Source organism: Sphaerodactylus townsendi, linkage group LG14, assembly GCF_021028975.2.
Source record: "Sphaerodactylus townsendi isolate TG3544 linkage group LG14, MPM_Stown_v2.3, whole genome shotgun sequence".
Taxonomy (NCBI): Eukaryota; Metazoa; Chordata; class Lepidosauria; order Squamata; family Sphaerodactylidae; genus Sphaerodactylus; species Sphaerodactylus townsendi.
Window position 1 is genome coordinate 30,768,832 of NC_059438.1, and position 24,682 is coordinate 30,793,513.

At 45.1% G+C, this 24,682-nt stretch overlaps 1 protein-coding gene across 5 annotated transcripts in view; it reads left to right on the forward strand.

Moving 5' to 3' along the window:
• Nucleotides 1-24,145, forward strand: part of CCDC91 (coiled-coil domain containing 91) — a 119,519-nt gene extending 95,374 nt beyond the window's left edge. For 3 of the 5 annotated variants that reach the window (XM_048516105.1, XM_048516109.1, XM_048516110.1), the window contains one exon: nucleotides 20,982-23,156. In XM_048516105.1, the coding sequence (XP_048372062.1) occupies nucleotides 20,982-21,116 (135 nt within the window). In that variant the 3' untranslated portion in view covers nucleotides 21,117-23,156. Of the gene's footprint in view, nucleotides 1-20,981; nucleotides 23,157-23,611 lie in introns of those variants that run through there. The other 2 variants (XM_048516108.1, XM_048516107.1) reach the window with 2 other exon arrangements.
• The last annotated feature ends 537 nt before the right edge of the window (nucleotides 24,146-24,682 follow it).

Sequence of the window (24,682 nt, forward strand, 5' to 3'; positions counted from 1 at the left end):
TTTAAGTCAGGCATCAAAAAGTGAGGGGCAAGTTGAACCAATCAGAAGGATGACTTGTGTGGGACACAGTACTCAGACAAGTTTTATTTTCCTGGAGGACATGACCATTGCAAATGGGAATTAAATGGGAATTAAAGTAACCATCACCCAACTAGCCACACTTCATTGCTCTTCTGAAAAATGTTCAAGCTTGGACTTTGCCAAACTTCCATCGGACGACAATCCCACAACTGTTAGGTGGTTATAAAATGTGTCTCGTTTTCGGCTTCCGTGGTATGGGTAGAATGTTTTTCCCTGCATGAAATATACATGTTACTTAATAATCACAAGAATTATATTTGAGTACCTAGATTTTTCACACAGTGTGTGTGGAGGAGAGAAGGTGGCTGGTAAACCTTCACTCTCTCTTTTATTATGAAGGGGGGCAGGGGGCAGTTGAAAAACAGTTACCTACCAACATCCCTGATTACACTTCTTCCTTTCAAAGAGAAGGAAGCCTTCTCTCCTTCTCTGATGGGGACTGCTCAAGTGATGTTCTCTTTCCCTTCCCACTCCCAACTGAAAATACTTTTTGACATAAAATAATGGGGTTCGCACAAGAATCTTTCTAAATATATAAGATTTCTTATTGCAGCAGTGGCGTAGGAGGTTAAGAGCTCGTGTATCTAATCTGGAGGAACCGGGTTTGATTTCCTGCTCTGTCGCTTGAGCTGTGGAGGCTTATCTGGGGAATTAAGATCAGCCTGTACACTCCCACACACGCCAGCTGGGTGACCTTGGGCTAGTCACAGCTTCTCGGAGCTCTCTCAGCCCCACCTACCTCACAGGGTGTTTGTTGTGAGGGGGGAAGGGCAAGGAGATTGTCAGCCCCTTTGAGTCTCCTGCAGGAGAGAAAGGGGGGATAAAAATCCAAACTCTTCTTCTCTTCTATTGGCTTTGATGTTGTAAAGTATCCTAAATTTTCACATGGAAAACCTAACGGTAATGGTTTGGATCCACACTAATTTTCCACTGATGGGACGTGCTTTCCATCAGCAGAACAGGATTTTCCTGCCTGTTTCACCCCACCCCACCCTCCAGTCCCACACTGCTATTTGTGGAGAACTGGAGACCCTCATAAATGGCTTGAAAGGCAAATTGGGCATCTACAGCAGGAAGGGGAAATTGGTGGGACTTACACCTTTCCTTTAATTACTGGAACATTATCTGGATCCAACCAAAGGTATTTCCAAAATTCATGTAAATCATCTGTAGAAGTTGGTTATTAATACCTTCTGTTTAAGAACGGGTTCCAACGTGGAATTCGTGTTCTTCTTCTGTTCTGTTTCTGAAAGCTGCCATGTAAGGTAAATTTCCTGGTTGACTAAGAATTTCCTTTTAAGTCAGCATGACTTGAAATGCCATTGTAATAGCAGTGAGAAAGATAAATAAATAAAGAGGCCAAACACTGGCCTGTATTGTAAGACTCCACTCAACAACACTTGAAGCTTTCCTCCGTCTTAAGTCATTCTCCTGCTGGCAAGAGAGCCTCGTAAATTCGACGAAGGCTCCTTAGTCAGGATGATTCAAACATCGCTGAGTGGAGTAGCAGGATGTTCACCATCGTAGGATGATCTGGTTTTGCTTACCTATCTGTCATTCTTACTAGCTGATTTCAAAAAAACATGTAGAAACCCCCCAGTGGCGTAGCGCCAACGGGACAGGGGGGCATGACACCCCGGGCGCGCACCTGTGCAGGGCATGGCCGGGACGTGGCAAAGACATTCCAGAGCATGGGCATTCTGGGTTGGGGGCGTGGCAGGGGTGCAGGGCTCACACGTGCCCCAGGCGCAGTTCCCCCTCGCTCCACCTCTGCACCCCCCACAGTAAATGAAAGTCCCCACTTCTCTGAATTACTGTCAGAATGGCCCATTAACGTACTTTCTGATGATCTGTGTGTCCTGTGAGAGGATAAACTAGTGCACTCAAAATCAAAACAGAAAGAACTGCCTGAGCCGCACCATATCCTGCTGAGCAGGCTAGTTAAACAAACTCCCCCCCCCTCCTCCCCGCATGATGAAATGTTCACAGTAATGGCTGCTTTTACGGGCTCAAGGTTCAGGACCTCCCACAGCCAGCCAAAGTGAAATTTTCCCTGTTGACTTAGACACTGGGCTTCCTTTAATAAAATACGCTCTGTTTCCTGACAACAAAATGAATTGGAATAAACACTGAATCTGCCCCTGGCGTACACAAGCGATTCCGGCCGACTTCAAAATAACTTCAGACTTTCTGAATAATCCTCCGTTTATTCCTTTTTCTTTGACATGCAAAGTCACTTTGCCATCCCTCTAAATTTTAATGACAAAAGCTTGGCAGAGGAATGTGTCGGTTGTAAGCAGAGTTTACTGTATTCGTTTGTCCTCCCTTGCGAATTGTGCAGCTGCGTCTCATAACCTTTGCAGAGAATTTGTCCAGGCACACTCCCTGACTCATGTTTACCAAAATAACAGCGCACACTTCCAATTTTCAGCAATTTAGAAGGAGGGGTTTTATTTTGAGGGGGGTGTTTTAACTTTTTCTCTATATTTTTTTCTCTCCCTAACCTGGTTAGGAAGAAGTTTAGGATAGTCATTTTCATGGCTGATATCTTTCAAAGGAATTGACTTTGTATGTCTGTATTTTAAACGTGCATTATTATTTTTTTTTAAAAAAAACTCTTAACTTATATGTTTGGATTTTAACTTCTTTTAACTGGTAGGAAAAATAGCAGTGAGAGCAAAAAAAAAATCCTCCAGTTCCAGCGTGGCCAGATTCACATCAGGTTGTGTGCATAAGACTCTCTTTCCAGCATTCAGAAGAGAAAGTATTAGACTGAGGCCCCTTCCGCACATGCAGAATAATGCACTTTCAGTCCACTTTCACAATTGTTTGCAAGTGGCTTTTGCTATTCCGCACAGCTGCAAAGTGCACTGAAAGTGGATTGAAAGTGCATTATTCTGCATGTGCGGAAGGGGTCTTATTCTTCTCACAATGCACCAGTCGGAGACCCAAAAGCTCCCTGTTACTATTCAGTGGTTCCATAAGTGAATGTGAATGTTCCCTTTCATCAATCCCCACCCCAGTTGAATTTCATTCATCCCCACCCCAGTTGAAATCTGCTTGATAGGAGGGGATGCCAGTCACCTCCCTTGCCCCGGATGGATGAGAACAAACCAAGATTCTGCAGTGCTTTAGTGCTTTCTCATTTGTGCAACCCCAAGCATGACTGAGAATATGACCGGGAGTATGTTCTTGCTGGCTTTGCAGGACCTTTCTGCAGCTTTTGATGCTGTTCACCAGAGTGTCCTCCTGGAGTAGCAGGTTGGAGGGATGGCTTTGCAGTGGTTCTGCCCTACTTGGCCAACCATTTTTCAAGATGCAGCTGTGGAAGGCTTGTTTTGTGCCTCGTTTTGCAGGGTTCTGTGAGCTCCCCAGTATTGTCACTATCTGTACCAGTGTATCACTATCTGTATCAAGACTACAAACGTAGTCTTGGGCTAATCACAGTTCTTCGGAACTCTCTCAACCCCACCTACCTCACAAGGTGTCTATTGTGGGGAGAGGAAGGGAAAGGAACTTGTAAGCCACCTTGAGTCTCCTTACAGGAGAGAATGGTGGGGTATAAATCCAAACTCCTCCTCCTCCTCCTCCTCCTCCTCCTCCTCCTCCTCCTCCTCCTCCTCCTCCTCTTCTTCTTCTTCTTCTTCTTCTTCTTCTTCTTCTTCTTCTTCTTCTTCTTCTTCTTCTTCTTCTTCTTGGTGGGGATGCAGGGTTTTCATAATTATTACTTTAAATTCTGTCTCCCTCAATCCCAGTGTCCACCTGCGAGTGTAACATGCCATCTCCTGCTGACCTTACCTGCTGTGGACTATCCATCTTTGACCTTTTGGCACAGTAGTAGTAACCTTGGGCACTGAGCATTTCTTCTAATTGTCCGTTCTCCTTGCCTACCAGAAAATGTCTTTGGTGGGTTGTTTCCTGCCCAATCCTAGCTGCTAGGCATTATCCATTAAAGTGAAAGAAATAGGGTTTACTTCCAAAAATACTATTTGAACTGTTTAAGTCCTTAAAACTTAACAAAAAATAGAAAATATAGTAACAGAATGCCTGTGAATATATTTATTTCCTTCTCAGAAAGAGTGGGCTTTCTGTTTCTATCATGGTGGAATCTAGATTCTTTGGTAGAGTGATTGGCAGGATATAAGATATGTAATGTTAAGAAACACTGGCCTACATTAAACTGTTGGTTGAGGTCATTCAGTGTTATGGTGTTCGTCATCATCAGTATGTGGCTAACACACCGCTCTGTATTTTTTCCTTTCCACTTTGGTTGTGAGGCAGTCAATGTCCCAGCTCATGGATTTGTAATAGACTGGGTAAAAACCAATAAACTGAAATTCGTTCCAGACCAAGGGGGTTGTAAGGCTGTGAAGTAATCTCCTTCAAGGAACTGGTTCACAGCTTAAGATGTAGCTGAACCCAGACTGACAGATGGAGAAGAAAAATCTCCATGCTAGTGTATAGCACCGTTTCCCAGCTTCAGGCAGGGGTCTGCAACCTGTGGCTCTCCAGATGTTCATGGACTACAATTCCCATCAGCCCCTGCCAGTATGGCCAATTGGCCATGCTGGCAGGGGCTGATGGGATTTGTAGTCCATGAACATCTGGAGAGCCACAGGTTGCAGACCCCTGATCTAGATCCAGCCACAGTAATTCATGCACTGATCATCTCCAGATTTGATTACTGCAGTGTGCTGTACCTGGGGCCAGCCTTGGAAGCTTTGACTGGTTCAACATTGGGGGAAGGAGGAATAAAATACTAGAAAACAGAAGACGCGGCATGCAAATTTAAAACAGACAGCAGCATCTTCAAATATTAACAGGCTAAACAAAATCAGGGGAAAGGGAGGGAGGAAAACAACAGAGTATTTAGAAGGAAAAAATTGACAGTTTTTTCCTTCTAATTGACAGTGGATAAATATTTAATGGACTCTGCACTAGACTGTAGGGCCTTGCACCGTTGAAGTACCACACCCAAGAAGTTTCTGTCTGGAGAATGGAGCCACCTTGCTCCAGAACTTGGGGGCACATAAAGCAGCTAGACCTTAGCAAACAGGCAGTCTCAAATGGATGGCCATCTAATCAGGAATGTACGGTATGTATACAACAAAAAATGGAGAGAAAGACAGAGGGCAGCATAGTAAGTCATGGTCATTATCTGCTGAAGTCCAGAAGAATTAAAGAACTGTATTATGCCAAAAGTAATCTTCAGGAAGGAGCCTAGTCACAGTTCTTTGGAGCTCTCTCAGCCCCACCCACCTCACAGGGTGTTTGTTGTGGGGGGAAGGGAAAGGAGATTGTAACCCCCTTTGAGTCTCCTTCCAGGAGAGAAAGAAGGTTATAAATTCAAACTACTACTCCTCATCTTCTTCTAAATCATTAATATGAGTACTACTAGGCTTACAAGATTGCTCACTGACCCTCACCAGCTCCACCTTTTCTCATTAAAGTATGGGGGAGGGATGACACAGCAACTTCACTTCCGGTCAGCATGGCCACAATGCTCTGGGAATTTCACCAGGAAATGACATCACGGGGATGCTCCCCTTCCCTGAAAGCTCCTGAATTTGCCAGGCACAGCCATGGCAACCCTAGGTACTAGATTTTGAGTCATCCCTGTAATTTAGCGAATTTGGAACTTTGTTTCTAGTTAGGAGCAGAATAAAAGATGGGGACTTGGATGTCTGTAAGAACGTGTGGGATAATAGTTGGTTTACTTCTAGTGACTCTGTAGAGAGACACAGTGATTTCCATCAGATTGTTGGGATGTTCTTGGGAACAAAGTGAAACTTACCCCTAAAGACCAGCCAAATCAAGAGTTTGCAGCCAAATTACAAAAAAATTTCTGTAACACATAGCTGTATTACAGTTCAGTGCAAATACACAGAACAGTGAGCTCCCATCTGTTTTTTTAAAAAAGAAATCACTGAAGAAATAAATATGCCAGTTATTTAAGCACCTTGTTTTCGAAGAACTGTTATACATTCTTACCACTGCAACCTTTTACTGAAATAACACTCTTGTATATAATCCTCTTTCTGTTTTGAATTTTTCAAGGTAATAGCCACAAATGGAAAAGCCGGGCTACTTGCCAGAGAGAGGGGGGCAGGTTTAGAATGCACTTTATAGAATCATAGACTTGTGAAAAGATAAATGGTATTCAAGAGTGCTGTCATGCCAATGTGGAAGAAAGTCACTGCTCACCTTCGGTGCATTTTGTCCTTCCAAGCCAATGATTCGCACTATCTGGAATGATTCCATCATGCCACTTCGTCTTAGAAGATCTCTTTATCGCCCCATCGGTGTTTGTTGCTTAAGGAATGTTACCTTGGGGCAAAGTTCTCTCAAGAGATTTGTTATCTTTATACGTGATGGCATCTTTTGCTACTCACAATTGGTTTTCTTGACCTTCAGCGAGATGCAAATTTGAATCGGCCTAGCTTCCGCTCAACGGCCTATTTTATCAGATGCCAATCTTGCAGCTGTGATTTTTTTAAATCTTCTGCTTTTAATATTAGACTGCTATAATGTGCTCTGCATGAGCGTGGCCTCGATGAATTGTTGGGAAGTTTTTCTACTGGTTGCAAACATCAGTCTCTCAAAGTTTATTATGTATCATGATCAGAGGTGTATCGGGGAAATGGCACCCGGAGACAACCCCTTCTCCGGGCACTCCCCATGGCCCCCTGGACTCAGGAGCTGGGCTTAGGGGTGGGGCCGCCTGTCACTGATCCCTGCCCCCTGGCCTCCATGCAGGCCAGCAGGGCCTGGGGAGGGCAAAAGGCAGCCTGCTGGGGGCAGGGCTCAGTGGCATGTGGCTGGGACACATGCCTTCTGGTCATGTGGGGGGGCACCCGGATGGTCATGTGGGGGTGACCCCATGTCCCTATAGGTGGTACGCCTCTGATCATGATGACATTCCAGAGCTTACATCAGTTACTTCCATCTATCAGCTTTGCACCATTAAGATGCTGACCTTGACTTATCAAATCCCAGAAAGTTTGAGTGTCCAAAATACATTAGATCCCCATTATCATATTTGCGGTGGGCTGAGGAGGCCCATTTTATCCTGTGCAATATATCCATGTGCCGATTTAGATGACATTGTAGATAGCAGTTCTCATCAAGTGTTCCGTAATTGGAGAACTCCCTCACTGAAGCCTGAGCACCTGAATTCTGCTTTATCTGGCTGGGCTTTTAGTCGCTGAACTTCAATTTGATGCTGTCTGTTGATCTATCCCAAAGACTGTTCTGCTACATCCTCATTTTGCTACATCCTCTGCTACATCCATGTCAGACTGAAGAGTGGATGATGCCTTCCTGGAGCAGATGACCAAACTGTCACGAAGCAGAGAAATAGAAGCAATGGGAGATTTCAGTTATCCAGATATTTGATTCTGTGATTCCATCCTTTGTAGAAAGGTGAACAATAGTAAAGACATGCTACCAATAGTTTTGTCTATCTCTAGACAACCATCTTACTTGAATCCTCACAGTGCTTGGTACCTTAAGCAACCATATCGAATAGCTTTTGTGGAGCACAGCACAGGCTTACCTTCCACTGCAGGTTGCTGCTCAGGAGGGGCTGGGAGGGTGAGGGGGCTCTACATGCTACCTCTGGGCAAGCCATTGAGCAGGCCTGCTCAGATCTCTGCAGCATACTGTGGGGGGGGGGGCAGGGGGTTGGCCAGCACGGTTTTAATGGCTGGCCCACATCACTCCTGGCCTCTTCTGCAGTCCACTGCATGCTCTTCATTTCTACCTTCACTTCTGGTGGCATCAGAAACTTTCAGAGCTCTTTGGGTGGCTTTGGGAGGGGCCGTTAGCTTTGGTGGGCCTCTCAGGAGCCTCAGCAGTGGCAGCATCAGGAGCCTCAGCAGTGGCAGCATTGTTTTTGTCGCAGCAGCAGCAGCGGTTCTTCCTGTGGCTTCCAGAGCCCCGGCTTCAGCTGTCTCAGTGGCAGCATGGAGATTCAGTGGCTGGATCCTCTCTTCAGCTTCTGTGACTCCTGAACTTCGGTTCATGTGGGATAGCTTCTGAGAACTAGTCTGTCTTCTAGTAATAGTAATTAGTGACTAACCAAGCCAATAACCGTTGACCAGACTTTTTGCCTTTGCAAACCAAAACAAGTGCGAGAACCGGCGGTCCCTTTTCTCTCAGAGGCCACGAAACCGTCGCCTTTTGTGAAACTTCAGGATTTGGGACCAGTAGCCTCTTAAAGGCCAACGATTTCCCCAGGGAAATTTCGAGAGTCAAAGCTCCAGGGAATGGTCTTGAATGGTTATGCCCTGGAAAACTTGTTGGTCTTTAAAGTACTATTGGACTTGACTCTTGCTCTTCTACTGCAGACCAACATGGCGACGAATCTGAAGCTATCTTCATTGTAAAACTTGTATTGCACTGAAACTCCGTTATAAAACTTAAGAAGGGTCCATGTCCTCCACTATAATGTATCACTTGTTCATTGTTGCTGAGGCGAAAAATACCTTCCACGTCTTTTCTTTCAGTCATTTGAAAGGCTGTATTCTTTCGTTTGCCTTGTTTATTAAAAAAAAAAAGTTTAAAAATTGGAAGTGTGTATTTAAGTCTCAGAATTGGGGATCTCCATTTCTTTTCCTCTTTTCTGTAGTTCAGTATGACTGGGGAGAAAAAAGAGAGATTGTCCTTTCTTTCCTTGTTTCTAAGTATTTGGCTTGGCCTTGAATGCAGAGCCTCAGCTATGGGCTGACATGCCAACGACCGACTGCGGTGGTCAAACTCAAAAGATTTAATTTCAGAAAGCGTGTTTATCTTCTCCCAGAGGCCACGTTAATGATAGTCCTCCAGCCCCTACATTTTACCACCAACACATGTTAACTGACCTTTTTCAAGGTTTTTGAAGACTGTGGTGTCGCTTCGAGTGTTTTTAAATAGCTACCTCTCTTGTCGCTTCAGCCCCTTCCTCATTGTTTCGCCTCATTCCCAACCTCCCCAGCACTTTAAAACCAAAAGCAATAAATATCTTGTTTGACTATTGGCCTGTCCAAATTTGGGAGGAAAAGTTCTTGCTAGGAGTTGTGTAATCAATCTGCAGTCAGAGAGATCGGTATCGAAACAGAACGATCAAAGCGTTGTCAACATCAGAAAACCGCAGGACACAGATTGGTCCAACTGATACATCTAAACAAGGTCCTCCAAGTTGAATTCTGTCATTGGCCATTCTCAGCGTGACCTTGTGACCACCACGCCAGTGCCAAGAGTGACAGGGCAGATGAGGTCACGCAAAGTTCCTGAGCTCAGTTTCCTGCTTCTTCAGCTAGGCCCGTTTTGTGGCTTTCATGGGATTAAGGAAACATTTATGTTGAGGTTCTAGGAGCGTTTTCACGCTGCCGCTTGCTCAGCTCAAAAAGCAAGGTAAGCCCAGAAGATTAAGTGAGGGATTTATGAGAAGTTGTAGTGTAAGTTGAGCTGGTGCACCTGGCTCTCCTTGGACAAGGCCAAGTGAAGCTGTGCCCTGTGTGTACCGATAGGAAGAGAAATGAGCTTTCGGGCTTTTCATATCTAGAAGAGTTCATACGGACATGTTGCTTCAGTGAGACAGTAGTAGCATCACTTGGGCCCCTTCCACACATGCAGAATAATGCACTTTCAATCCACTTTCAATGCACTTTGCAGCTGGATTTTGCTGTGCGGAATAGCAACATCCACTCACAAACCATTGTGAAAGTGGATTGAAAGTGCATTATTCTGCATGTGCGGAAGGAGCCCTCGTCTATATTACTGAAACTGAATTTCTGCATACATACTTGCAGGCTTGTCCAGTCAGGGAAACTGACTTTACCTGAAGACATTTTTGGCACATCTTGTTATAGTAGTAATTCACTATTGCAATCTACAATGTGCTTCTTGCAAGCTGACTAATGTTTTCAGATGTATCTATTAAATTTCTAAGGCCGTTTCCGCACGAAGGTGGAAACGGCCGGGTCGGCGTTTATGACGCCGACCCGACGACACTGGGACCGTCCGCATGGACGGTCCTGGGAACAGCCAGGCAGCTGGCGCCACGGAGCGCCGGCGCCCGGCCGACCCGGCATGTCCCCGGGCCTCCGGCACGTCCGCCAGGTTTTGGGGACACGCCCTTACCCTGGTCCCTGCGCGCTACTTTGGCTCCAGCGGGTGCAGGGCAGGGTAGGGCGGTCCCCAGGACCTCTGCAACGCGCCGGGAGGCCCGGGACAAGGTAAGTGCTAGGTGGCGGCGGCGCGTGAAGCCGCTTTTGGCCGCTCGGGCCGGCATGCGTTTGGTATTACAGCGGCGCTTCTTAAAAGAGCTTTCGGCCAGCGCTCTGGGGAAACGGCCGGCTCTCAGGCCGGGAGGATATGCGGCGCTGAAGGCGCCTGGCTACGCTTTGCAGCCTGCGTTCCCCATGCGCTAAATCGGGCGGCCTGGAGACAGTGCCGCTTAATTACCGGCTCCAGGTCAGCCAGCCATGAATTGCCCGTTCAAATGAAACGGCTCTGTTGTTGGGGTTTTTTGGCTTAAAATCTCGCTTTCATAAGCAAAAACAATCAGTTTATAATACTTCTGTTTATGTGCAGGGTGTAATTTTGCCTGCTGAATACAAATTTTCCGCACTTGTTTACAAGAAGAGGAAAACTGACTTTAGTATATATTCCAGTGTCTGACTGAGAGATTGTCAGATCTAAGAGGGATTTTCCCCACCAGCTTCCCTATCTAGATGAATCTGCTTTAAAGATCGGTCCAGCATATGGTATTATTTTGCACCCTGCTCTACAAGGAAAGCCTGCAGGACATGTTGAGGTGCATAACACCACAAAACCTGAGTTTAAAAATGTTTTTTAAAAAGTGCTTTTATATGCTACCTCATTTTTTTATGTAGGTTTCAACTACAGCTTTTAAATATAGATGCGCAAACACACAAAGAATGTGTTATTCATTATATTGAGGAGGCAAAAAAATGTATCCTATTAAGTTAACCCAATAGATCTAGTGCCTCTTCTTCCACTGGAGGAAGGCTTTCTTAGGATAGGGTAAAGCACAAAAGGATACATTGTGGATGATCCCTACATTTTGGCTAGAAAATCCCAAAAGTCCAGGTTGAGTGTTCAGTTAAGCCACACAGAGATGAGTAAAGTGTTGGCAGTTTGCTGCACAGAGACTCAGCGGCACACTGATTAAAAGGATTAAAGGTAAATGTTTATTAGGGAACTGCATTTTGGATAGGAAAGAGGGCAGAGATAGCCCGCTACTTCTTCACTAGCTAGGGAGAAGTGGGGTCTTTACTTTCGAGAAGCAGGATATTAGATCTGAGGTTATCAGTCTAAGGACAGATGAGAGGTGCCACAAAAGAACTGAGGGGTCACTAACCTTACTACTTCCAACACAAAACACATAAACATCCAAGTCTGGCCGGAGGGCAGGGATCAGTATGCCTGTGTCACATCTTGGCACAATACTAACTTCTACAAATCCTAGTGGTTTGATTCCCTGTAGTAATCTCTTAACTCACTTCTGGCTAAGTAAACTGTCATAGAGTTAAAGAGACCACTCAGGGGCTATCAGCTCCAAACCCCCTGGAACCATGCAGGAGTCATGCTAGATCAACCTTTGTATCTCATTTGTTCTTGGCAGCCTTTACAAAGGACCCAGGTGTAAAACACCCTAAGATCCTGAGGTAACAGTTGATTGGTCAGATTTCACTTTGGTGGAATATTTGAACGGAAGCTTCAACCCAGTTTCAGATTGGACCAGGAAAGGGAACTCCCTACTGTTGAGGAGTCCCTTGAAAAATTGGGCCTGAAAAGTACAAACCCTTGCTCTCTCATGCAAAGCCTGAGGTGTGGTGTGGGAAGGGGGATTCAGTGGCAGGAAGGAAAGGCATCAAGTCTTGTAAGGTTAGTCAGCAAATGAATTGTTTTGCTTTTGTTTTCTGTATTCTGTAGTTTTCATCTTTTTACCTTTTGTGTGTTCGTAATTGATTTCAAGAGATTTTTGGGTTACTTTCCCCACAAGCCTGTTGCATCCAGTTCCCATTTTCAGATCCTAAGGGGGTGTTCTCAGAGGTGGGATCCAGCAGGTGCTCACCAGTTCCCGAGAGTGGGTTACTAATTATTTGTGTGTGCCGAGAGGGGGTTACTAATTGGGTCCGCTTTTCCATCTCCACGCCCTCGCCTCCCCAAGAGGCATACTGCCTTTGAACATGAAGGTTCCATATAAAGCAAATTGTGACTCAAATAAATGTAACTCCCTAAACTAAGTTAACATACACTCTTCAGGTAAAATCTGCAAAAATTCATTGATTTTTTTTGTAGCCTTTCATACCTTTTTTATCTCACCAAACTGTGACCCTACTCAAGAGAAACCTGTGTGTGTTTCACTCATTGCTGCTGTAAGTCTCACATTTGTGGGAGCTTTGGCATTTTCTATAATGTGTGATGCATGGGATTTAGAAAATGACTCCTGGTGCAAAAAAAATTTTGGGGGTCGTGAGTGGGGTGGGCTGTCCTTATGGGGCATCCTAATTCAGGGTGGCTCTTGCCTAGGGCTCAGGGTTTCAGCTCTAGGTACGCTCTCTGCCCCTTTGTTGAGGTGGCTGATGCTACGGTAGGAACCTGTTACTAAAAATTTTGGATCCCACCACTGGGTGTTCTGCCTTACCCCCTCACACGCAGTCTCTCTCTCTCTCTCTCTCTCTCTCTCTCTCTCTCACACACACACACACACACACACACACACACACACACATACACAACCAGAAAGGAATATTCTTGGCTGACCTAAAGCTACCCTAACATCTGTCAGTAGTGCCTGTTTATCTGTGTGAAAACTCAGGTATGCACCCAACTGATACATGGCGGGGGCGTGAAACTCATAACCAGGAGTCATAACAGGATACAATCCATAGTTATTGCCGTCTCTGTCATCTTGTTTCAGGTTCCATGTGGATGCTTAGAGATTTTGGGGGTGGGGGGGGACAACGAAGTGAGAGTGAAAGATTTGTGTACTAAGAATTGTCCCAGCCCCCCACCCCCACACACCTGGTAATTTCCATCTTACTGACAGGATCATTTATTTCTATGACTTGCAGTATAAGTACTGTAGTGTGATTCACACAAACTGTATTTAACACATAGCACAATGGGGTTTGAGTGTATGCTGTAGAAGGCACAGGGTGAATCCTGACAAGCTATTAACCAAGCAGTAAGTTGTCATGATCCATATGTGTCAGCTGCTGCGTGTAAGCTTATTGCTTAAAATGGGGGCTTTCCGGTGCAATCCTAGTCAGGGTAACTCCAGTCTAAACCCACTGAAATCAATGGGCTTAGACAGGAGTAACGCTGCGTAGCATTGCACTTATCCTTATTTACAAATGTAACCTCCAGTTTCCATTTTATGCAGCAAGCTGACCAGACTTTCGCTGCTAGATGACTTGCATGGAAGGAAAGACTCCAGCCTTCTATTTATAGGATGCTAAAATACTTAAATACCGCCTTTCTTCACACACAGAGGACTCATAGTGAATCTTCCTGGCAAACAGTTTAACTTCTGATCTGTTTCTCTCTCAGGCAGGTAATGGCTTCCTCCACGGAAGCCGTTCAGACCACTCCACCAAACAGCGGGCGGTCTCTGAACTTACTTGCACTCAGCTCCTGAACTACTATTTGAGCATGGTGCAAATGCACAAAGGGTAGCTTTGGACTGAGGGTGGGTTCAGGTCTCGTCCCAAAGTCTTTCTGGGAAAAAAACAGGTTTTTGCAGGTGCGGAAATGCTGTTTGCGTTTCACTTTGTTTCCATAAAACAAGTTAGAAGAATAGCTCAGTAGCTGCGGCGCGATAGTGTCCTTGTTACATTCGCGACTCTTACGGTTGGCTGTTTCCCCCCCCCCCCCCCCGGCCTAGTTTTGTATGTTTTTTCTTCTTTCACTCTTAAGTTAAGTATACATTTCGTTTTCCACTTTTTTTACCAAAAAAAAAAAAGCCCAGGAAAATAAGATAAATGGGAGAATTGTTCTGTAATATTTGACTTTGGGATTTTAAAACATATTTCTCGACTGAAGTTCCAATGAACTCAAGAGCGACCATTTCCTCTCCTCTGTAACCCTGTGGCGTCTCGTGTATTTCCTCTGAAGCATCCGCTGCTGTCAGAGGCAGGATCCTGTGTATGCCCTCCAATATCTGACTTCTGAGAACAGGTCCACTTCTGTTCCTCCGTTGAGGGGGTAGTTCATGGAGTGTTGAATGAAACAAGCCACTTCCAGCCGGCAAGGGGAGGGGGGCAGTGGTATCGGCTGGTCCTTTTCACTGTGGCTCTTAACTTCAAAAGCCCAGAAACCAACCTTTTACATTTTGTTGCAGCAAGAGCTTTTTTTTTTCCCCCTTGACTCATGGGCCTTCTGGGAGCCCAGCCAAAGCCGTCCGCCCTGAGCCATTCCATCTCCTGGGGCCCACATAACTGAACTGGCTTTTTGCCTTGGTCCATCTCTGATTTTTCTTGGATCAAATCTCTTTAAATGTTCTTGTAGAATGGTAAAGAGATTTGACAGAATTGCTGAGTGCCTTTCTTACTGTATCAAGCCTTTGGACCAGATTTCTGAAATCTGTGAGTTGCAATTGGGTATTATGTAAAGCAGTGAGGAAACACACACACACACACACACCAATGTGTTTGGGCCATGATCTGTGAGTACAGAGGGGTAATGCAATTTGAGGAAGTGTAAATTCTCAGTGAGAAGCAGCATGGTGTAGTGGTTAGGGTGTCACTCTGCGTGTGGGAGCCCGCATAGTGTTGTGGTTAAGTGCAGTGGACTCTTATTTGGAGAACCAGATTTGATTCCCTGGTCCTCCAAATTAGAGTCCATCACTCATGTGGAGGAGTGAGTAGGGCATCAAACCCAATTCTCCGGACTAGAGTTCAGATTATATTCCCCCCTCCTCCACATGCAGCCTGCTGGGTGACCTTGGGCTAGTCACAGTTCTCTCAGAACGTCAGCCTCACCTACCTCACAAGGTGCTTGTTGCGAGGGGACAGGGAAGGTGATTATAAGCTGCTTTGAGAGTCATTTTGGTAGTGAAAACCAGGGTATAAAAACCAACTCTTCTTCTTGGACTAGAACCCTGGTTCAACTCCTTACTCATGCCAAGGAAGCATGCTGAGTGATCTTGGGTCAGTCACACACTCTTAGCTCTAATCCTAGTTAGTATTTGGGTGACCTCCAAGAAACACCAGGGTGTGTCATGAAGGCAGGCAGTGGCAAACCACCTCCAAACTTCTCTTGTCTTGAAAACCCTACAGCATAGGTGTCAAACTTGCGGCCCTCCAGATGTTATGGACTACAGTTCCCATCATCCCCTGCCAGCATCATGCTGGCAGGGGATGATGGGGACTGTAGTCCATAACATCTGGAGGGCCGCGAGTTTGACACCTGTGCCCTACAGGCTTGCCATAAGTCAGCTGTGACGTGATGGCGGAAAAAGATTCCCCAGTACTGTTTGTGTTCTGTTGCTGTTAGCGGGTCCAGCAAAGACTGGTGGGAACTGGTTTCAGTCCGTGATGATAACTTAGAATCATAGAGTTGGAAGAGACCCCAAGGGCCATCAACTCCAACAATGCAGGAACACACAGTCAAAGCACTCCTGACAAATGGTCATTGAGCCTGTCTTTTAAAACCTCCAAAGATGGAGACTCCACCACACTCTGAGGTAGTACATTCCACTGTCTAACAGCCCTTACTGTCAGGAAGTTTTTCCTGATGTTTAGGTAGAATCTCTTTTCCTTCACCTTGAACCCGTTACTCCTGGTCCTAGTCTCTGAGGCAGCAGAAAGCAAGCTTGCTCCCTCACCAACATGACATCCCGTCAAATATCTCAACATGGCTGTCATGTCACCTCTTCACCTTCTCTTCTTCAACTTGGTGATGGTGAGCTGGTTTTGCACTCTTGGCCTAAACTATGGCCGTTTCCGCACGGGCGTTTAATGGCGGCCTGGGGACGGCAAAAACGCTGTCCCCAGGCCGCCATTCGCACAGGGGGCGTGGCTGCTTCGCAGCCACGCCGCCCTCACGCCGCTCGACCGGCGCCGAGCCGGCGTTTCCAGAGTGCGCTGGGAAGTGCACTTTTCTGGCAACGCCGGCTAGAAGCCGCTGCCGTGCGAACGTCAGCGGCTTCCCGGCGTTTCCCCCCCCCCCCACTCCCTCGCTTCCCTTACCTGCTCTCCAGCCCTCTGGCGCGTCGCCGGGGCCTGGGGACATGCCCCCCTGCTCTGCGACACGGAAGCAGGCGCGCAGGGCAGGGGAGGCGTGTCCCCAGGCCCCGGCGACGCGCCGGAGGGCCGGAGAGCAGGTAAGTCGACCGGGCGACGGCGCCCAGCGGCGCCGTCTCCCCGGTTCTTTCTGGGACCGTCCGTGCGGACGGTCCCAGCGTCATCAGGTCGGCGTTAGAAATGCCGACCCAAGCCCTTCCACCTCCGTGCGGAAAGGGCCTATGTCACAGAGACGGTTTAACAGTAAAATGGAAGAGGGGAATATACTGCCATGAGTTCCTTGAAAGGAGGAGAGATGAGAATTGAGGGAACGGGATCACAGGTGGATCCCATTAGAAAAGTGATGATGTGGAGCGTCTTTGCACTTTCAGCCGAAAGGTCTTAGCATAAGTAGTGGTCAGCAGTTGGCAGCGTCTGGCCCACATAAGATTTCCCCTCAGCACAGTCTAGCCTCTCAGTTGCCAAACCAGAAGCAAAAGAGACACCAATAGAAGGAAGAGGAGGAGGAGGCGTAGCCAAACTGGCCAGCCAAAGTGTTTTCACATCCTTTCTAACCTCATTTAGGCTAAGCAACATTTCCTGGGCAAAAATTTAGAAAAAATAGGAAAAAAAATTGAGAGCCTCAGAAAAGCCAGTGGTTCAAACAGTTTTCTTGTTTGTTCTGTATATTTCATTTACTTCATTTGTATCCTATCCTTCTCTCCGAGGGGTACCCAAAGCATCTTACATCATTCTCCTCTCCTCCATTTTATCTTCCCAACAACCCTCTGCTGTGTTAGACAGAAGGAAGAAGAAGGAAGAAGAAGGAAGAAGAAGAAAGACGAATTGGATCTATATCCCCCTTTCTCCCTTGTAAGGAAACTCAAAGGGGCTTACAAACTCCTTTCCCTTCTCCCCTCACAACAGACACTCTGTGAGGTAGGTGGGGCTGCGAGAACTCAGAAGAACTGTGACTAGCTGAAGGTCACCCAGCTGGCGTGTGTTGGAGTGTACAGGCTAATCTGAATTCCCCAAATAAGCCTCCACAGCTCAGGCATCAGAGCAGGGAATCAAACCCGGTTCCTCCAGATTAGAGTACACCTGCTCTTAACCACTATGCCACTGCTGCTCCCAGAGAGACGGTGACTGGCCTACGGTCTCCCAGCAACCTTCAGTGGCAGAATGGAGATTTTAGCCTGGCATTCCCAGATCATAGTCTGACATTCTAAACACTATACCACACTGAAGAAGAAGAAGAATAGTTGGATTTATACACTGCCTTTTTCTCCTGTAAAGAAACTCAAAGGGGCTTACAAACTCCTTTCTCTCCCTCTCCGCACAACAGACACCTTGTGAGGTAGTGGGGCTGAGAGAGTTCTGTGAGAACTGTGACCAGCCCAAGGTCACCCAACAGGTTTCATGCGTAAGAAGCAGCAAAACAAATCCAGTTCACCAGATAAGAGTCTGCGGCTCATGTGAAGGAGTGGGGAATCAATCCTGGTTCTTCAGGTTAGAGTCCACTGTTCTTAACCACTTCACCACGCTGGCTCTCAATGATTCCAACACCACAATGGCACTGGCTTCTTTGTGATTCTAATGCAAACCACTAGGGAACAGTTTTGGTTTCATTGGTATGTTTTCATAATATAGCGAGAACAGTGTTAATCAGTTCATTATGAACTTTGAAACATAATAATTCTGTTTGAGTTTTTCTTTTGTTTAGTTATATTCCTGAAGAGATTAAGGAGTACACTTTTGAGTGTACTCCTTACCTAGGAAGGCCTTCCTCTTGTTTTATCTACATGGTTAAGACTACTGTTTTTCAAATGTCCACTTCAACAATTCCTGATTTTAGCTGATTGTCCTGGATATTTTCTTGCCAGCTTTCCCGAGCTCCCTGGCATTTGTTTTGATTTAGTTTTCCTTTTGTGTTAATGTCATGGTATAAGCTGGTATTTTAATTTTGTTGCTAGCTACTTTGAAGCCAAAAGGGGAAACATAAGAATAGGCTAAATACAGAATAAATGCATAATAAATGGATAAATGCAGGAGTTGTTGACCTTAACAAAGACACAATACGGCTTCTCCCCTCAAGTGCAGGAAATATCAACCATCTGCCCACCCAGTCTTGTGATCAATTTGTAAGAAGCGGCAGGGCCATCTCTGAGGCCCCTTCCGCACACGCAAAATAATACGTTTTCAAACCACTTTCACAACTGTTTGCAAGTGGATTTTGCCATTCCGCACAGCTTCAAAGAGCACTGAAAGCAGTTTGAAAGTGCATTATTCTGCATGTGCGGAATGAGCCTGAGCCACAAATCATACTGTTGCATAGGCAAAAGTGAAATAAAAAATGGGCAGAGAAACTAGGGTGAATACTGTCACCTCAGAGGACATACACTTTACTAACATTTTGGGATTCAGTATACCAATGTCCATTTGTTAAGACTGCTTCACGAAATACATTGGGAAAGAAGCAAAAGATGGCGTGAATAAATTATATTGAGAATTAACTTGCTTTCAACTCTTGTGATACATTGCAGAAGTTCAGAGACATTGGCAACAGCTGGTGGGAAGTATGAAACTCTGAAAACATTTCATTAAATGTGATGATAAACCACTTTCTGTGTTTTGTCAGTTTATACATTGCTGAAATTCCTTTTGGCCATATTTGGAACATGGTTTTTTTCTGAAGTGCATTCATTCACAATATTTTGTCAGAAGCGGAAGTAAATGTTGAGATGTTTTGTTCACTGTATTTTGGAAAAACAGGTTTGTCTTCTGGAAGTCCAAATATGATAGGCAAGTCAGCCGAGCTGGGCTATTCCAGTGGAACTTCTGGAATGCCTCAGATATTGATAGTCAACATTCTAATTTTTTAGTCACAAATCAGTGAAAATTAACAGGAAAAAAATCCAAATTCAAAGGGCAATTTACACAGAAATATTAAGAACATAAGAACTAGCCTGCTGGATCAGACCAGAGTCCATCTAGTCCAGCACCCTGCTACTCACAGTGGCCCACCAGATGCCTTTGGGAGCTCACATGCAGGATGTGAAAGCAATGGCCTTCTCCTGCTGCTGCTCCCAAGCACCTGGTCTGCTAAGGCATTTGCAATCTCAGATCAAGGAGGATCAAGATTGGTAGCCATAGATCGACTTCTCCATATTGAAGAATCCATGCTGTATTTCATTGAGAATTCAGTAGCAAAAGGGAATGCTGGAGCAAAGCACATCTATTTTGAAATTTACATAAAATAAATCCTTCTTAAAAGTGCACATCTTGCTCGCTTATGTAAGAAATTTAATATCAGGGTATCATTGGCATGGGAAAATTGAGCTGTAAATTTGTGACATCTGCTAATCAAAACGCAGAAATATCTAGAGGTATTCTAAAGCAGTGCCTTGTTGATTACTAGGACACTTACATGTGGATAAAAGCAGCACTGGCTTGGATCCTTTGCAAGGAGAAGCGATGCCTGCAAGCCTGCCTCCATCATTGGGGGGCCCCATAAGGGGCTTTGGGGGTTACAGTGGGCCTTGATGTTGCATGCCCAGGTGGGGGCTGCCAGTTGGCCTGGACCTCCAGGAGCAAGGGAATGTCCACTTAGAGGCTGGCACCCAACTAGCTCCCAGTTGCTTGCCACTCCTTAGTTTCCCCCACCAGATGTGCTAGGGGGAAGATGTTTCATCAGATTACTGCTCGATGTTTCTGCCCGTTGCCAGGATCTGTCCCTATGCTGCACCTTAGCTCCTCTGCCTGGATTCAATAACCAAGCTTGGCCAGCTAATTTTACCAATGAAGATGTGTCTGTGTACTTCCTCTAATCTCCACTGTCCTCTCCACTGTCCTCCTTGGACTGGCAAAATGATTGCCAGGCTTTGATTTAGAGATAGTCCAGAGACCTTTGAGACATTGCAGGGGGGAATCTCCCACTTCCTACTGAGTGAGGTATAGGGTGGCCATCTCCAGGTTGGGAACTACCTGGAGATTTGGGGGATGGAGCCTGAGGAGAGTGAGTTTTGGGGAAGGGAGAGTCTTCAGTGGAATATAATACCAGATGGAGAGACATTTATTAGGCATATTCAACACAGGGAGAGTAAGGTGTAAATCCAGTAGGGAACAGTGAAAGCAGCAGTGGGGAACAGTGAAAGCAGCAGTGGTGTAGGAGGTTAAGAGCTCATGTATCTAATCTGGAGGAACCGGGTTTGATTCCCAGCTCTGCCGCCTGAGCTGTGGAGGCTTATCTGGGGAATTCAGATTAGCCTGTACACTCCCACACACGCCAGCTGGGTGACTTTGAGCTAGTCACAGCTTCTGAAAGCTCTCTCAACCCCACCTACTCACAGGGTGTTTGTTGTTAGGGGGGAAGGGCAAGGAGATTGTAAGCCCCTTTGAGTCTCCTACAGGAGAGAAAGGGGGGATATAAATCCAACTCTTCTTCTTCTTCTTCTTCTCCTCCTAATATGGTCAGCAACCAAGCTTTGGTTTACCCTGTCATATTTGAAGGCGTAACAAAATCAGCCATGTGATGATGCTACACAGTATGTATCATGAACTGAATGTCCTTGTCAGACTGTTTTAGTGCGATAAAGTAGGTTAAATAGTTTTCATAATTTGTGTATCAATTGCTTTCCTAAGTACTTGATTTCCCTCTCCCGACAGCTTGATCAAGTTATCCGTCAACGTAGCCTATCCAGTTTGGAACTCTTCCTCTCGTGTGCACAGAAACAACTGAACGCTTTAATACAGGAAGAACCTTCGACTCCAGTTGCAGGACAAAGTGGCCTTCCCCCTTAAGGTGACTTTATGAAGTTACTGGTTCAAATGCTGAAGATTATCTCTCTAAGATCTTGGGGTGATTGATTCGGGATCAGTCCGGTGGTCTAATTAACTGTTGTATGTTTTCAAGATCAGTCTGCTGTCAGCTTTGATACTAGTGGTCATGAAATCTAATCTAACGAAACAAGACAAAGATTATTAGGTTTATAAGATTTTGTGCATTTTCAGAATGGCCCAGGGGTGTTCCAGTTGTTCTCATTTAATATTTTTATTAAAATAAATTTAAAAAGCAGAGCCCTTAATGATCCCCATTTCATTCAGACAGAAAGTTGGCACATGCTCACTTACAATCTGATTTTTAAAATTATTAAATGTACAAATACACACACACACACACACACACTAGTGTGACATACTACCCTTAACCCTTCCCCATTTCTACTGTGTGCCTTAGATTACTTTGATGGGAAAGGGTATGTCCTTCAGTTTGGTAACTCTACCCAGCTTCACTATTTAATTTCCTCTATACTTTGATGGGAAATATGAATAATATTAAAGATGTTAGCATATAAGGTAGTTTACAGAAGACAAGTTTAACATTCAGATATGGCTGTTACAGTCTTCTTTGGAAAAAGTGGCAGCTAGCTTGCTGGAAGATGATACCCCTTCACAAGCAAACGTTTCGGTTGATATTTGAAAAATCTGGAGAAATAAAGTTTGTCTTGGGATCCTTTTCATTAACTAGCTAGTCTTCTCGGTATCAGATACAGAAGGCGTTAATGAGCATTCGCTCTTAATGTTCCCAGTTAAACATTGTCAGTTGCTCAACATTACAGCCAAACGTTAATCTGGATCCACTCATCTGGTGGCTAGCTCTCCTGCTCTTCAGATTCCTACCATTTTTTTGACCACTCCAATCCATGCTTGACCTTTTGTGAAGTAAAAAAAAAATCCCTCCCTCAACATTCCATTCACTCCATAAAATCCCATTGGATGTCACCAAGGCCTCCAGATCTGCCCAGAATTTGGCAGGAAAATTGATTGTTGACACTAGCAGTTGGATAACTTCATATTTGTCACACAGTCTGCCTGAGGAAACTTATAAATGCAGGTGAGACTTCTTTAGGTCTTATCTGGGTCAGCAGTGAATGCCTGCTTTGGTTACTTTACATTTGTTACCTTGTAATTATATGAACATGTTCACAACCAAAACATGACCAATGCATGAAAAAGTTAATTCATTACACTCTGAGATGGATACACATTTCTATTTAACCATCCCAGTCCTTTTTCGTTTATACAAAGTCTGAACAGTGCATCTGCAACTACATTCTTATGTTTATAGTCATGAAGGATATCAAAGTCCCAAGTCCTGAAATAAGAGAACTGAACAATTTTCCATTATTGCCTTAAGTGTTGTGTAGCCAGCATAGAGAGTGGTCCATGTGAAGACTGTTATTTATGCTTAGAAATAATATTGGATTCAGTCATCCATTAGCCTTACTCTGGTTGAATACCGCTCCTAGTCCTACATTGGAACCATCACAAAAGGCTTGTTGAAGCCAGCAACCATGACTAGAAGTCCCGAGGTTATGAGGTTTATAAGCTGGCAGAAGGCTGTTTTCCATTCAGCTATCCAGATCATGTTTCCTGGCAGAGTCTTCTTCAGATGTACATGGATTCTAAGGGTGTAAATGCTGTCACCTGTGAGATAAACTGTAAGCTTGTTCAATGCTTTTCCCAGCCTAATTGAAGTGCAATGCTGTAATAGACCTTTTACCCCCCTCTCCTGGTTTGGTTATTATTTAATACCTTGTCCACCCTACAACCACGCAGAAGATCTGAGGTCAAATAAAAAAAACTAACACATTTTATTTATTTCCCTGGAAAAGGTTAAAGGGCCTTTGAGACATGAACATGTGTACTTCCTCTGATCTGACCTCCTCTCCACTGTCCTCCTTGGACTGGCAGCTTCAGCTGAACGTGAAACACTAATACGTTGCGTAATTGAAAATTTGCCCCAGCAAGAATGTAGGTTTACCACATGGAGAAGCCCTGTGCATTAATGGCCCAGGTTGAAAGGGGATTGGTAGCTTTCAGGAAATGGGCAGTCTCTCTCTTTCTCTCAGTCAGATGACTGCCTACAAAACAATAGGAATCTAAATGTGTTGCTCCATATTATGTGATCCTGGAAAAAGTTGGGTTTGACATCTTGAATTAGGCCATGAACATAGTCAATTTCAGCCTTTGACTACTTCCTCCTGGAATTCAGCCCCAACCCCCCAGATGAAGGATCTCCAACTGAACAGCTTCTTCACTAAGTGTTTCAAGGCAGCTTTGCCAGGAACAAAAGGGTGAAACTCCAGGGGCTCCTTCAGTACCCACTCCTGTTCAAGTCATCAACTAGAGGTCTCGAGGTTGTTTCTGTATGAGACTTTGTAAAAATTCCCTTGTTTTTTCCCCACTTGTTTTTGTCTTGCTGTCTGCTGAATCCATCTTTTCAATATCTGAAGAAAGCAGAATAAAAAAAAAATCAGCATGTCAACATTTGCCATGATCTCAGGTTACAGGGAGCATCAAATGTCATTTCATAGAGTTGGAAGAGACCACAAGGGCCATCCAGTCCAACCCCAAACCATGCAGGAACACAATCGACGTGCCCCCAACAGATGGCCATCCAACCTCTGTTTGAAAACCTCCAAGACTCAACCACTCTCCGAGGCAACATATTCCTCTGTCAAACAGCAGTTACCATCGGGAAGTTTTTCCTGCTATTTAGGCGGAATCTCTTTTCTTGTAGTTTGAATCCATTATTCCACATCCTAGTCTCTGGAGCAGTAGAAAACAACCTTGCTCTCTCTTCAGCATGACATCCCTTCAAATATTTAAACCTGGCTGTGATGTCACCCTTTAATCTTCTGTTCTCCAGAGTAAACATACTTGGTTTCCTAAGTCGTTCCTCCTCCTCCTTTTAGACGTACAAAGTCTGCAGTTTTTATTTTTCAAAGTAAGAACATAAGAACTAGCCTGCTGGATCAGACCAGAGTCCATCTAGTCCAGCACTCTGCTACTCGCAGTGGCCCACCAGGTGCCTTTGGGAGCTCACGTGCAGGATGTGAAAGCAATGGCCTTCTGCTGCTGCTGCTGCTCCTGAGCACCTGGTCTGCTCAGGTATTTGCAACCTCAGATCAAGGAGGATCAAGATTGGTAGCCATAGATCGACTTCTCCTCCATAAATCTATCCAAGCCCTTTTTAAAGCTATCCAGGTTAGTGGCCATCACCACCTCCTGTCTTTAGGAATGGAGGCAAAGTAATATCTGGGGCAGGTACCCTCCCGGTAAGTCCAGCAAAACATGACCCAGCATTACATCTTGAGGATGCCCCATTAGCCCTGTTCTTAACATCAGCTATGCGAGGTTAAGCAGTGCAGACTGTGGAGGCACATACAGCACAGTGGAAAGACGCCAGCAAAGTATATATGGCCCCACCTGATTCAATTTTAATATGGGGGAAAGCCCCAAGGATGCAAAGCTCAGAATCAAATTGAAAAAAATGCAAGTGTTTGAATTTGTTGAATGGAATC